Here is a 15,285-nt window from a genome sequence, read left to right on the forward strand (position 1 = left end):
GGTTTAAATGTTTACTTTACCCTGATTCTGAAACTGGCAAACCACATATATTACGAGTATATAAGACAATTCTCTGTTCTTTAGAATACTTGAATGACCAAAACTTATAAACTCGATAATACAAATACATTAATAACGTAATCAGTATGTCAATGGAATCATATTCTGATTGACTGTTGACTCCAGTTGCACTGATGAACAAGGCCACCTTGAGACAGTGAACTTACATTCCTTATTTGTATAATGAGGGGCAGAAGCTAGAACTCTGAGGTCCCTGACAGGTCTTAGTAGTCCACTGGCCATTGTTTCCTCAATACTTCAGAAGACACCATTCAGATCTACCATCTCTCATGCCTTCCTCCCATCGCTTCCAGTTAGTAAAAAAATTATTACACAAGTAATAATCATTAGATATTATCTTGTCATGCCCACTATCCTGATCACTGACCATGTCTACTATCTTACTTGGCCTTGGGAAATCAGCATAGTTTTTTCCTTAGTGTTATGCACAAAACAAACCAGAAAATACACGTTCATGGTTGATCCCAATTCAGCATATTTCATCTATGTAAATCAGCTGTTCTAGACACTTTGGTTACTCAGGAGCCTGACCCAGGGTTTGGCAGTGTTTCTAAAACAATGGCCCAGAAAGAAAGAAAGACTAACATGAGGGATTCCATGAACTTCACACATCTATAGGCGCTTTCCCCCTATTCTCACAACATTTCATAGACAGGATTCATTTCATAGTATCCAGGAAATTAGGTTTTAACTGCTGAACTCAAAAGCTAAGGCAATTTTGAATATTTACTAAATATATAAAAAATGTATAAAGTATGTGCCAGATATAAAATGATAACAATAAATTACTGAGTACCTACCACTGCATTCAAGGAAACCTGTATGTTTGAAGTCTTTCCTATGCTTCCTATTTCATTCTCTCTTCTCCTCTCTTCAGATGTGGCCTCTCCCAGAGTTGGTGTTTATTGCTTTCTGGGTTTACTTTATGATTTTACCTTTTGCCTTTGTTTTCCTGAATGCTATTCCGGTCACTTTTGAACTTTATATAAATAATGATATGTATATTTTTTAGAAATTTGCTACTTCCCTCATTATTATTCTGCTGAGGTTTATACATGTGATTGATGTAGTTCAAAATAATTTACTTGTGCTGCTTAGCATTCAGATTATAAACATACTTTTTCTATTATACATTTGAGTTTTTACTTATTTATTTCTTGTGGTTTGTTTTGTTTTTTTGTCATCACTGACACTGCTGATATTAGTATTTTCAGACACATGCAAAATTTTCTCTTGGGTATACGCTGGGCCATTGTGTATAAGCATATTAACATTATTCAACCACAGAGTGGTTCTACCAAGCTAGCCTCCCATCAGCAGTATAGATGTGATCTGGAATCTCTACATCTTCACTGGTGCTTATGATGAGAATGAAGTGACAGCTCATGGGGTTTCAATTTGCATTTTTATTGTTGAGAATCTTTATGTAAATGTATTGGCCATTTAGATTTCATCTTTTGTGATGTGTCTGTTCATGGTTTTTGCCCATTTTCCTGTTAGGTTATTTATCATTTACTTACTGATATACCAAAAGTCTTTTAATATTCTGGATACTGATCCTTTGTCAACTGCAAATGTTGCACATACCTTCTCCCAATTTGGAATTTGGCTTTTTTATTTTCTTTGTGATCTTTTGTGGTAGATAAAAGCTTTAAAGTTTGATCTATGTGAATTTATTAATCTTTTCCTTTCTGGCCTTCATAAGAAACCCATCATTTATTATCTTTAAACAAATTCCTTTCTTACCCTGAAATCATGAAGATACTCTCCTACATTGTTTTCTAAATGTTTTTTTAGTTCCCCCGGAATTGATTTTTTTTTTATTATATTTTATGAGACATGGGTTCAGTTTTGTTATTTTCCATGTAATACCCATTGTCCCAGCATCACATAGATGCACAGTATCGGTACCATCGTGAATCCAGTTTCTGTATATTTCCAGGCTTGTTTCTAGGATCTTCATTTTATTCCATTGGTCTCTGTGTCTACTCCCCTGCCAGAACAGTAGTAGCTGAATTCTTAAAGCTTATAATAATTACTGACACCTGATGAACTAATCCCTATTTTATTTGTCTTCTTTAGGAATATATTGGCTGTTTGGCCCTTTGGACTTCTATATAAAATTTAGGTTCTGCTACTTGTTTAGCATTTATTGAGTACCATTATGAATCAGGATAAAGAGACGTAATTCATGGTGTCTGGTTAGTCACTTACGCAAGAATCAGAACTGGAACAACAGTTGAAACTTAGACTTCCATCTCCTTGCCATCATTTTTCCCACTGCCCACTGTGTTATGCCATCTTATTCTTCCCTGAGGCAAGCTTGGGGATGGGTAACCTTTGAAGAGGTCTATGCTATTTTTAGAACAAATTTGAACACTGAAGATTTAGTTTTTAATTTAAATTCAGCAGTTCAGATACATCTTTGGTATGGTCTTTGGATGTTTCGTTGTTGGTTAGCATTGACATGATATGCCCACGCATAAGGTTTATTTTTAGAATAAAAAAAAGAAATTGCACTTTCTGATGCTTCTGAGTAAACCTTTGCATGACTATTTCTGCTCTCTGTGAAAGATGTGCGGGCACTACTGCTGTTCACTCACTCATGCCACTCAGTTTCATTACCTTACAGTAATGCATAACCTTCCCCAGTTAATCCACTCTTGATAAAGTGTCACTAACCACCATTCCTCTTTTAAAAATATGGTTTTCTTAGGTTATAACTGGGTTATAGCTTTCATGTGAAAGCCATAAACTAGTTTCATAGTAGGGCTGAGTACATTGGGTACTTTTTCTTCCATTCTTGAGATACTTTACTAAGAAGAATATGTTCCAGCTCCATCCATGTAAACATGAAAGAGGTAAAGTCTCCATCTTTCTTTAACGCTGCATAATATTCCATGGTGTACATATATCACAATTTATTAATCCATTCGTGGATGGATGAGCACTTGGGCTTTTTCCATGAATTAGCAATTGTAATAGGGGGAAGGGGGAAAGGGAGGGGAGGGAGGGGGGATGTGGCGGAGGGAAGATGATTGGTGGGATTACACCTGTGGTGCATCTTACAAGGGTATATGTGAAACTCAGTAAATGTAGAATGTAAATGTCTTAACACAATAACTAAGAAAATGCCAGGAAGGCCATGTTAACCAGTGTGATGAAAATGTGTCAAACGGTCTATAAAACCAGTGTTTGGTGCCCCATGATCGCATTAATGTACACAGCTATGATTTAATAATAATAAATAAATAAATAAAATAAAAATGCAAAACTATGCCTTTAAAAATAAATAAATTCAAAAATGGTTTTCTTTTTTCTAACAGGATGATTATGTGCTTGAAGTGAGGCATTTTCAGTGTCCCAAATGGCCAAATCCAGATAGTCCCATTAGTAAAACTTTTGAACTTATAAGTATTATCAAAGATGAAGCTGCCAACAGGGATGGGCCTGTGATTGTTCATGATGAGTAAGTTCTACTTGTTAAATTGCTTTACAACTGAGCGGTCTCTTGGGTGTATGTATATTTCTACTGTGTTCAGACTAAGCTAATGCTTTGCACCAGCTCTGCTGATTCAGCCATGGAGATTATTAGCTTATTATCAGCAAAGTTAGCACAGACCATTATTTTTTCACTTCATATGACGCTCTTGTTGAAAGCTGAAGATGGGTTCATGATCATAAGAATCTACTCTTTCATTTTATACTGAGAATACTTTGCATGATGAGTCAGTGTTTGAGCACTGGAATTTTACAGCAGCTAATGAAAGAGACATTTTTCATGGTCATCACTTCCTGGCAAAGAGTGAAATTGCTATGATTTTTACTTATCAGAAATATGAATCTTTATCCCATAAATCTTTCCAACCTTTTTTTTTTAACAAAAAAACAATAAAAATGTGTATGCTGGAATTATATACACATTATATATGATACTTATACATGTGTGTATGTTATAATCTTGGTCAGATCATTTTTTATTTAACGTTAACCCCTTTCATAGTATAAAAAACAAGCAAATATTAAATTTTTTAAAAGCCTGCCATTTATTAATATCAACACTTGCCAATGTTTCAAATGAAACCATAGTTCTATGCATAAAGCAAAAAGAAACACGATTGATTAAAATTTTCATGTTTTTACTGCAAAGTTATCAAGGTTGTCTTCTCTGTGAATTCCAAATGTGACTATTTGATGCATCTGAATGGAGCGTTTGTCCCTTTCTTTTGCTACAAGGCATGGAGGAGTGACAGCAGGAACTTTCTGTGCTCTGACAACCCTTATGCACCAACTGGAAAAAGAAAATTCCATTGATGTTTACCAGGTAGCCAAAATGATCAATTTGATGAGGCCAGGAGTCTTTGCCGATATTGTAAGTAACAAAGCAGTGAACCAAACTTTTCATAGTTAAGAGTACTGCTTCCTTCCTGGAGGCTACTCTATCACAGATCAAGAAAGATCACATAGACTGACAACAGTTGCATGTAGTTTCAAGCAGAATTACAAGCCCTTGGAACCAAAACAACAGACAATAAATATTTAAAGTTTGTCTTCCAAAGAATGATGGTTAAAAATTTTTTAATTTCATGTGCTCCTTTTTACACAATAGGGAACATAGTATAAATGCAACAATGAGGGAGGCTTAGGTGAATGTAGAAGTCATAAGCTCGTCTTCCACTCCTTGGTCTTTGTATGTATATATGTATAGGGTCCATCTTCAACATTCTAGCCCAACCAGTTGGTAGGAGGTCAAGGTAATCCTTGTACATATGAACTTCAGAGGAGACTTTATTAAAATTCTCATTCAGGCCAGCTGTGTTGTGTCAAGCTTGTCCTGTGTGAAACATCTTTCTGGAGATGAAAATTTCACAAATACATGTGATGATGCACTGGGTCCCATGTGGTCCTAATGGTTTTCCACTAGGGTACTAATAGCTGGCTCGAGTTCTATGCAGATGCCTGTCCTCAAACCACCTGGAATGGCACCTATAAGAGAGAAATTGCATCATTTTTCAAAATGCTACTACTCCGAGATCCCAGAAGAGCACCTGCTCACCAAAACAGAACATAAGACCAGACAGGCTCAGACTGTGAAATTCTTCTTGATAAACAGTGGGTCTTGGGAAAGAACTGCACTCTACTTGGGTCCCTGGGCTGATGGTGCTGTCATTTCTGAGACCTCTCCATAAATACACAGACCTGGTGGATTTCAGAACAACTAGAGAAAGAATAAAAAGCTTATTTTGAGTGAATTACAGGTGCCTAGTGTCAGAGGTTCCTCTACAAGCTAACAAAAGCCTGTCACATAGCTATCTGATTCCATGGAGTAAATAAATAAGAACGGAGTGCTTATCATTGGTAAATATATGTGGGCAATATTCTAGGTCAATGAATATTCTGTAATTGAAAAGTCACTTTAATTTAATCGGAAGGAGACATTAGCGTAGATGGTGTACCTCTATTGAGACTATCCAAGCCCTGAACACAGTGCTCTTCCATGAGTAGTTCTGAAGTGTGTCTAAAATGATTCCTTCTTTCTACGATGTGTGTCTTCACGAAGCTTCCTCTGCATGACCTCCCATTTTCTGTTCTCTAGGAGCAGTATCAGTTTCTCTACAAAGTGGTCCTCAGCCTTGTGAGCACGAGGCAGGAAGAGAATCCATCCACCTCTCTGGACAGTAATGGGCCAGCCTTGGCTGATGGAAACATAGCTGAGAGTTTAGAGTCTTTAGTGTAACACCGAAAGGGATGTGGAAGCCCACACCTGAGCATTGTTTTCCTCCTTCTAAAATTAGACAGGAAAATCAGTCTAGTTCTGTTATCTGTTCACGTCCCATCACCTGACAGTAACTTACATGACGTAGGATTCTGCTGCCAAATTTATATCATTAACAATGTGTGCCTTTTTGAAAGACTTCTTGTAATTCACTTATTATGTTTGAACTAAAATGATTGAATTTTACAGTATTTCTAAGAATGGACTTGTGAGGTTTTTTTTCTGTATTGATTTTAACAGGAAATTTCAATTTATAGATATTAGGAATTCCCAATTACACAAAATATTTGTTTTTAGTGTCAAATTTTTAGCTGCCTTTGTAACAATCATCAGGTTTGCTAGAAATATAACTTTTAATATAGTAGACTGTAAATAAAACACTGTTCCCTATGATATACAACATTTTACAAATGTAGTATTCACTGAAAGTAGAAATAATCTGATACTTACTGTAAATACCGCTCTAGTGTCTCCATGGACCAAATTTATATTTATAATTGTAGATTTTATATTTTACTACTGAGTCAGTTTTCTAGTTCTGTGTAATTGTTTAGTTTAACGGTGTAGTTAATTATCCATTCTTACTCAAATCTTCTGATGTTGTCTTGTGTTATCTAAGTGATTAACTCGATTTCAGCATGTAATTTTAACTTTTGTGAAAAATAGAAATACCTTCATTTTGAAAGATGTTTTTATGAGAATAACACCTTACCAAACATTGTTCAAATGGTTTTTATCCAAGGAATTGAAGAAATAAATATAAATATTGTCATCAATTTGTGTTTGCTTGTGGAGTGTTGTGCGGAGTCATGTGTGGCAGAAGATTGTGGGCATGGGTCCTACTGGGATGATGGAAGCAAAAAGAAAAAGAAAGAAAAAAGGAAAGAAAGATGGAGGAAGGAAGAAAGGAGGGAGGGAGGAAGGGCCAGTGGAATGAGACAGTATATAGAGTTATGATTTGGGGGGTTGAGGGAGGAAGATCATTTGAGGCCAAGAGTTTGAGACCAGCCTGAACAACATAGTGACTTTCTGTCTCTAAACAACAACAAAACAAAAATGAAAACAAAATGCAGAAAGACCTGAGAAAGAGCCCCCTCTCTGTGCGATTACAAGATAGTCATCTGTAAGAAGGCAATCACTTACCAGACATAGAATCTGCCAGCACCTTGATCTTAGACTGTCAGCCTCTAGATAGTGAGAAATGTTAATAAATTCCTTATGCTTATAATCCACCCAAATTATAGTATTTTTATTACAGCAGCTCAAATGGCCTAAGACAGGGAATTGGGGAAATGTTACTGAAAAACTAAGACCATGATGTACCAAGAAATGTTGTGAACCTTTGGTTTAGAAATTAGTTGAGAATTAGAAGCAGGCAGATTCACTAGGCAGAGATCCAATGTAAACAAAGGTCAGGCTAAATAGGAAGTTGGAAACGGGGAGAATAGGGAACCAGGAAGATGATAAATGCCAGAGGGGAAAAAGATTAGAGTTCCCATGTGAAGGTACATTGTCAGGATCCAAGAGCTCTGTGGAACTGAAGTTCAGGAAAACAGGATCATCAGCCACAGATAGACTGCAGTACCTCACCCGCAGTGTTTTATAGCACTGCCTGAGAAGGCAGGAGATTAACTCTGTTATTAAGGAGTGTACTATTTCCTTTTTTTTTTTTTTTTTTGCGGTTTTTGGCCGGGGCTGGGTTTGAACCCACCACCTCCGGCATATGGGGCCGGTGCCCTACTCCTTGAGCCACAGGTGCCGCCCAGGAGTGTACTATTTTCTTAAATGTTCTTATCAAAAAAGGATGCTGGATATTGCCAAAACCCTTTTCTGCATCAATTGAGAGAATTAGATGGTCTTTGTTTTTAATTTTATTTATGTGGTAAATTTATGGATTTGTGTATGTTGAACCAACCTTGCATCACTGGGATAAAACCTACTTGATCTTGGCGTGTAACTTTTTTTAATGAGTTGCTATATTCTGTTTGCTGGGACCTTGTTGAATATTTTTGCATCACTATTCATTAATAATATTGGTCTACAGTTTTCTTTTTTTGTTGGGTCCTTCTTTGGTTTTGGAATCAGAGTGGTATTTGCTTCATAGAACATTTTGTGGAGGATTCCTTCCTTCTCTATGTTTTAGAATAGATTATGTAATATAGGTACTGGTTCCTTTTTGAAGTTTTGGTAAAAGTCATCTGTTCCTGGGTTTATCTTTTTTGGAAGATTTTGCATAGTTGATGCTATTTCAGTGCTCACAATTGGTGGGATCTCACCTAATGTGCACATTGTGAGGGTGTTCAGCAGGCCCTTTTGGTGAAGGGCATCACTACAACTTGAACTTTACCTTAGAAGTGAAAACAATATGACCTACAAGTTTGTACCCTCATATTTATTTGAAATTTTAAAAAAAGAATGAGCGACTAATAAACCTCAAAAACATCATAATAAGTATTAAATTCAAAAGCAAAAAAAAACTAAGGAAAGCACTGATCTGCAAGAATGCCCAGCACAGGAAGGCTGTGAAGCTTTATTTAAACCATGTTCTCAATGTATGTTTCCCAGACCAGAAGCAAAAGTGGAAACTTGATAGAAATGCAGACCTACTGTATCAGAAACTCTTAAACATAGGGCCCAGAAATCTAATACTTGCTGAAGTTTGAGAACCACTGCTCTGTAGTAACAATGCTTGCAGGAGCCTACAGATTCCTCAAGCAACATCAGAAAATTTTCACCAAATTCTTAAAGTTAAAATTGATTAGTTTTCCTTATAATGAGAGCTTTCCTTTAAAGCAAGTAATTATGAGAAGTATGAAATAGACCCCTCCCCAGAAAAAATTCCAACAAACAGTAGCATGCCACAAATTCCAAAATATTGATAAGCACCTCTCTACAAAGGTACAAAAATAATTAATAAGCTTTTTTTCTCATCCTCTGGGAGGAAGGACAGAAGGATAATTATAAATTCTTTGGTTGCTATTCTAACCTTGCCTCCTTATCCTCTTGTTTTAGCAGTTTTGATTTATCACCACCTGCAGTGTCTAATCATAAGCTGGCCTGAACCAGTTGTTCATTCGTCATAATTATTTTGTCTATTTTTCCCTTATCCTTTGTCCCAGAAACAAATAGCCTTTGAGGCAGTACAGAATTTTTTCTTCCCCTTAATGTTATTAGTGATGTTCCTTGCACAATGTTGTCCAAGAGAAAATAATTATGAAATAACATACATGATAGTTAAGCATGTTTACACACATTTTAAATAAATATGTTCTGAAACAAATTAAAAAGAAAATCAAAGACAGCAATTTTTCCTCATTTCTTGACCTTAACTCTGAGAAAACAGTCAATTATGACACAAGGAAAACAAACGAAGCCAGGAATTTCACTCATGTGCTTCTCACCTAATTATTTCTGCCCATTACCAAAATTTCATTCATTGTTTAAATGCATCCACAGCTTTTATCCATATGTTGTTTTATTAATAATTGTAGCCTCATGGGGAATACATTTTTATTCTCCTCTTTGTGTTGTTATATAGGTATTTTTATTATACATTCTCTATAATCCCATCATTGTCAAGGCTATATAATATTTCCATCCAGTATAGTAGTTTTAAACTGGGAACAATATTGCCCCCCAAGGGACATTTGGCAACGTCTGGAGACATTTTTGATCATCAGAACTAGGCGGGAGGGTGGGGATGCTGCTGGCAAGACCTGTGTAGAAGCCAGAGATGGGCTGCACATTCCACAAAGCACAGGACATAACCCCCCATGAAATGTCAACAGTGCCAAGATAGGGGAACCCTGCTCTTGTGATATGCCACAGCTCTCAGGATCATTTTTCTAATGTTAGCTGTTCAGGGTCTTTCAAATTCTCCCTATTGCAATACTATGATAAACATTTCCTTATGTAAAAAGTTTTTACCATGTTTAGGATTATTCCTAGGATCATTTCCTGTAAGAGATGTTTGGGGACTGAAAGTTGTTTTTTGTTTGTTTGTTTGTTTGTTTGTTTTGTAGAGACAGAGTCTCACTGTACCGCCCTTGGTAGAGTGCCGTGGTGTCACACGGCTCACAGCAACCTCTAACTCTTGGGCTTAAGCGATTCTCCTGCCTCAGCCTCCCAAGCAGCTGGGACTACAGGCGCCCGCCACAACGCCCGGCTATTTTGTTGTTGTTGCAGTTTGGCCGGGGCTAGGTTTGAACCCGCCACCCTCGGCATATGGGGCCGGCGCCCTACTCACTGAGCCACAGGCGCCGCCCAGGACTGAAAGTTTTTATGTCTTCCAAAAGACTACACTTTTGTCTTCCAAAAGAGCTGTTCAGTGGCTCCCCCCACCAGTAGAGTTCTATTGTTCCACTCGTGGGCTCAGAACTCGCCTCAGATATTACCCCCTCAGAGCAGCATTTTTCAGTCAGCTTGTCTGATGTAGTATCCCCGCTTCTTCAGAAGAATATTCAAAATTTTTAGCACTGACCATGAGAAGGGAAAGAAAAAGTCTGGCAACACAATGTTCTTTTGCCATGCATTGTAATGTGATTAGACTGTTTATTGTGTGCTTGTCTGTGTTTTCAGACTTGCTGGCCACCCCGTAGATGCCCTTACACAGATTCAGAGGCAGAAATTAACAGAGATTAACATCTTCCTGCCCTCTTGGCCCTGGGTGGTGAGGAAGGTTGTAAAGATATGATTTTTTTTTTTTTTCCACAAGGGAGTTCTAGTGTTTAGTATTGGAACCATGGCATTCAGAGCAATAGTTTCTCCTAGTTTCACAATCAGGGGACCCCAGGAATGGGGGTATGCATTTGGTCTTCCTGACTTATGTAAATTTCTCTTTAAAATACCTGACATGGTTTCTGCTCCCTACTCTAAATGATGCTACTAACCATCCACTCTTCCTGAAGTATCATCTATTTTTTCAAACACTATGTTAGCCTTCAAACGTGCCTTCCTCTTGCCCTTTACCTCTTCCCTGACTCATCTCAACACTACATCCAAATAAATCTCTTAGGAGTGTGAAATTGATCTTAGTACCCCCCTGTGTTGTTGATCATGAAGTGATTTCAAGCTAGGATGACACAAAGATTTTGAAACTTGGGGCCGATTCGATTCAAACTGATGTTTTTTACCTACACTCATGCTTTGGAGAAATTGCAGTGGGATCTCTACAAAGCCAAAGTGGTAGAGAGAAATGTGCCTCTTTAGCTTTACCATCCAGTGCTAAAAAAATAACCTAAAGCTGCTTTATTGTACCTACAAGCAGAGCCCATAAACAACTCTCTTATCTCTACCTCCACCTTCATATCTTCCCATCATGGCTTTTAAATGTGTCAGTAGTACTCTGCCATATACATGTGGCAAAGTTATGTAATTATACCCTATGGACATGTGTAATTATACCATGTATGGGATATATATGCATGTGTGCTATAAATACTATCCTCTGTGCCAAGTACCATGATAGGTGTTGGAGAAACAGTTGTCTTACAGAGTCTTAGTTTGACTTCCCACAGAAGCAGAACACGAGACAGGGATTTAGTACAAGTAATTTATTTGCTAGGTGATTGAGAAAATGTTGACCAGTGAGGAAATGAATCAGAGAAAGAAGGACAGCTGATGCAGGATGTGTTACCAAGCATGCTCCTCAGGGCATGACTAGAACACAACCCCACTGCAGAATTCTGGGAGCCAGCACATCTAAAATATACCACTCAAAAAGCTAGGGAGCTGGCCTATGAATACACCCACTCCCATGGGTCATCGGTTGGCTGAAGAGAATGAAAGAAATGGGTTCGCAATTACTGGCATTTCTGGGCTACTGTGATCATGGGCAGAGAAGCCCCTCGCTGCTGAAAAAAAAGCCTTTGGGCAAAGAGATGCTTACAGTTGGATGGTATAATGATAAGGCCAAGAAGATGCCTTTTGGCAGCTGATGTTTTAGAAAGACTGAGTCTTGGCCATAATGAAGTGATTCCCAATGAGGATTTATTATCTCTGGCCTTCACCCACCAGATGTCAGTAGCACCCCACTCCCCGTATTTGTGACAACTAAAAATCCTCCACATATTTTCCAAACCCCCTAGTCAGTTAGATTGTAGAGTGATTTGGGTTATAGAAGCAATAATGCTAGGTTCTCTAGAAATACCTAGCCCAGACTGGCACATTCTCCAGGAAGTGACCGCTACACAACAGCCTGAAGAGATGACTAAGAGTTAACCAGGTTAAAGATCAGAGAAACAGATGTTTCAGGAAAAAGGCATATACCATCAGAGAAGGTTCAGAGTGGAGAAAAGTCAAGGCTGCCCAAGGCAGTGGAGGAAGCTCTGGAGTTGGATAATTCTTTAAAAGGATGAGTCATGAGACTAAAAAGATATATAGGGGCACATTTATGCAGAGCTCTGGAGGCTGTAAGAAGTCTGAGGTTTATCCCAAGAGAAATGGGGAGACACCTGAAGAGTTTTAAGTTTCAAGGGTCAGAACATAATCATATTTGTAGTTTTGAAAGGTTAATGTGTCTACTATCAGGAGAATGGGCATAAGTGGAGAAATTCTGGAGGCAGGGGGGCCAGATAAAAGATTTTTGCAATAATCCACATAAAATATGATATGTGTAGTGTCCCAAATGACTCGAGTTGCATGTGAGTAGAGACTCGGGAATAGAGTAGGAGGATTTAATAGAAAAGAAGAAATTTTGATTTGTTGAACATGGGAGTGAGAGAAAAGAAAGCATCAAGAATGCTACAGCTATGGTGGTTGTCACCTCCGGCAATGTGCAACTATGTGGAAAAACAGTTTTAGGAGACCTACATGCTCTACTAAGAAACAGTAGTTTATGATATAGTCTCTTAACTCACATTGAGTTTAAGAAGTCTGGGAAATACCCAAACAGATCACAAGCATAGTGGGAAGCTCAGAAGAAATTCTAGGATGCATCAGAGATATTGATGATATTCAAAACCCTAGAGTAGATGTCTACATCCAGAGAGATGTACACGGAGAACAAATATAGAGGCCAGGAGAGAATCTGATGAACACCAACAATAAATGTATGAACAGATAAGAAGCTACAAGAAACCACCCTCTTCATTAACCATCTTACCTACAGAACTATTTGTATAATTTTACCAGTGATAAATCTCAAATTTTACAGTCCAGAAAGTAAATAGAACCACTGTGCCAGCCAATATTTTTAACATTACAAAAGCGTTTTAACAATCCATGCCCTTGGAAGTTGCTGTTTTCTCTTCTTTTTTCTTGGTCTTCCCCAGATTTTACAGCACCTATTCATGTTTCTATCTTTGGCCACTTTTCATTTGACTTTTATCTCCTTTTAAGTATTTCTCTCAATTTAAGAAGAATAAACCTTCTTTTATCTGTGGTTTTCTAATATGGCAAGCATAGATTTTCTTTATTGGGGTTACTGGGATTCTGTGGAGGTTTGTTTAACTCTGTGCCAGCTCCACTGTGAACCAGGCTTATAAGAGCTGAACTCAAATTATTGGAGCCAAGAGCCCCGTTAGTGGTGCCTGGCAACAGACCAGAACCATCTTCAATCAAATATGAGAGCAATATAAACGCAGCTTCACAAGACTCTCAGGCTGGGGAGTGGGATTCCCAGGGTTTATGAATTGGATCTCGGGTGAAGTACACATTGTTAATCAACACAGACCTGGAAGACACTAGCAACGAATTTACTACACCAGCAACTTAAAGCCAGGGGATATAACTTCTTTACCCTAAAGCTAGGGTCTCCTAACACTGTTTTATAATTCTTGCTAATTAATCAAGAATGAGTATTAGGACTAAATCAAAATTGGAAAAAAGTTATTAGATTAGCTGTTAGTGATTAACGAGTATCTCTCCAGAACAACCAGCTTTCCTCAATGGATCTTTTCCAGCGGAATTGGGTCTAGATAAATGTTGTTCTACTGCATGCAATCGACAAATGTAACTATTTAAAGAAAGCTAATCCTCTACAAAATATAAGGATATGATTAGCTACTTTGCACAACTGTGAAAGTTGTGCATTGCATCTAAGGTAGAGTTAAACAAATTATAGGCAATGAAGATTTCTACATTTATTATGATGATAAGGACAGTAAAGTTTTTTGCTCTGATAAATTATGTATTTGGGGACAAATTTTGACAAACAGATGTGTCTTCCAGAAGGAATGTCTTTCTCTAATTTTCACAAAGGCTCATGGTGGCACTGATAAGTCACCCACACTAAGAGACGTTTTATTAATGTCATTAAGTGTTTTGAGTGTCTTCAATGATGATCAAATTTCAGTATTAAATCTGGTCACCTTCATTAGGCAAGTCATTTAACTTTGTGAGACACATATTTTCTTCTGAAAACCAGGGGCTTGACTAAATGATTATTGTGGTCCTTTCCACCTTTAGAAACCACTTTAAGATCCTCATTATGGAGCAGGTACATCTTTGATTTGTTTGAAGACCGTGAATCTTTAAAAAGTGATATGGTATGTGTAGTGTCCCAAATGACTCTAGTTGCATGTGGATAGAGAGTCAGGAATAGAGTAGAAGGATTTAATAGAGGAGAAGAAATTTTGATTTGTTGAACATGGGAGTGAGAAAAAAGAAAGCATCAAGAATGCTACAACTGTGGTGGTTGCCACCTCCAGGAATGTGCAACTACATGGAAAAATCTGGAAGATGTGAGCATTGTCTACTAGAATGATTAGACTGAGGCTCCACAATGATTAGACTGTGGCTCAAGGGCCAAATGTACCCATCATTTGCTTTTGCAAATAAAGCTTTATTGAAACACAGCTATGTTCATTCATTTATATACTGTCTATGGCTGCTTTCACACAGTAAAGGCAAAATTAGCAATTGTGATACCTTTGGTCTGCAAAGCCTAAAATGTTTACATTTCAACTCTATAGAAAAAAAATTACAGACCACTGGTAGAGTCATATTCTTGTATGGTTATAACTATTACCCACTGAAGCATCCCCACACTCTACCATTACCACTTTTATTATTGAAATTTCTGCATGAAATTTTCTATTGGAAGGTAATGTAGTGTTTAATCACATCTGTCTTTAATCAAGCCTCTTCCTCTTCTATCACCACCACCCACACTAACATTAGCTCACCTATTCAATAATGTTCCCTTTATTGTTCACTGCAAATTATATTGAACAATTAAACTATAGTTAAACCAGTTAACTATGTTGGGAGCTCAACAGGTTTCTCCTTCCTCCTTTTGACCCAACCAGCTAGTTTCCCAGTTCCCAATTAATCTGGGCCAATTTATTCCACTCCAGATATGAGTGGAATAAGTATGACCCAAGTTGTACTTTTTGTGTTGAACTCAATGTTGTAGTTTAAGAAATTACATAACAAATTTTATTTTATTTTATTAAACAAGGTCTCCTTTTATTTAGGGTAAAGTGCAA

At 37.5% G+C, this 15,285-nt stretch overlaps 1 protein-coding gene across 4 annotated transcripts in view; it reads left to right on the top strand.

The window, feature by feature from the left end:
- The window catches only part of PTPRZ1 (protein tyrosine phosphatase receptor type Z1), a 197,352-nt gene extending 190,722 nt beyond the window's left edge, over nucleotides 1–6,630 (top strand). For all 4 annotated transcript variants that reach the window (XM_053609318.1, XM_053609319.1, XM_053609321.1 and 1 more), the window contains 3 exons: nucleotides 3,408–3,550; nucleotides 4,318–4,453; nucleotides 5,678–6,630. In XM_053609318.1, the coding sequence (XP_053465293.1) occupies nucleotides 3,408–3,550; nucleotides 4,318–4,453; nucleotides 5,678–5,818 (420 nt within the window). In that variant the 3' untranslated portion in view covers nucleotides 5,819–6,630. The remainder of the gene's footprint in view (nucleotides 1–3,407; nucleotides 3,551–4,317; nucleotides 4,454–5,677) is intronic.
- The last annotated feature ends 8,655 nt before the right edge of the window (nucleotides 6,631–15,285 follow it).

The sequence above is a fragment of the Nycticebus coucang genome, chromosome 11 (assembly GCF_027406575.1).
Source record: "Nycticebus coucang isolate mNycCou1 chromosome 11, mNycCou1.pri, whole genome shotgun sequence".
NCBI lineage: Eukaryota > Metazoa > Chordata > Mammalia > Primates > Lorisidae > Nycticebus > Nycticebus coucang.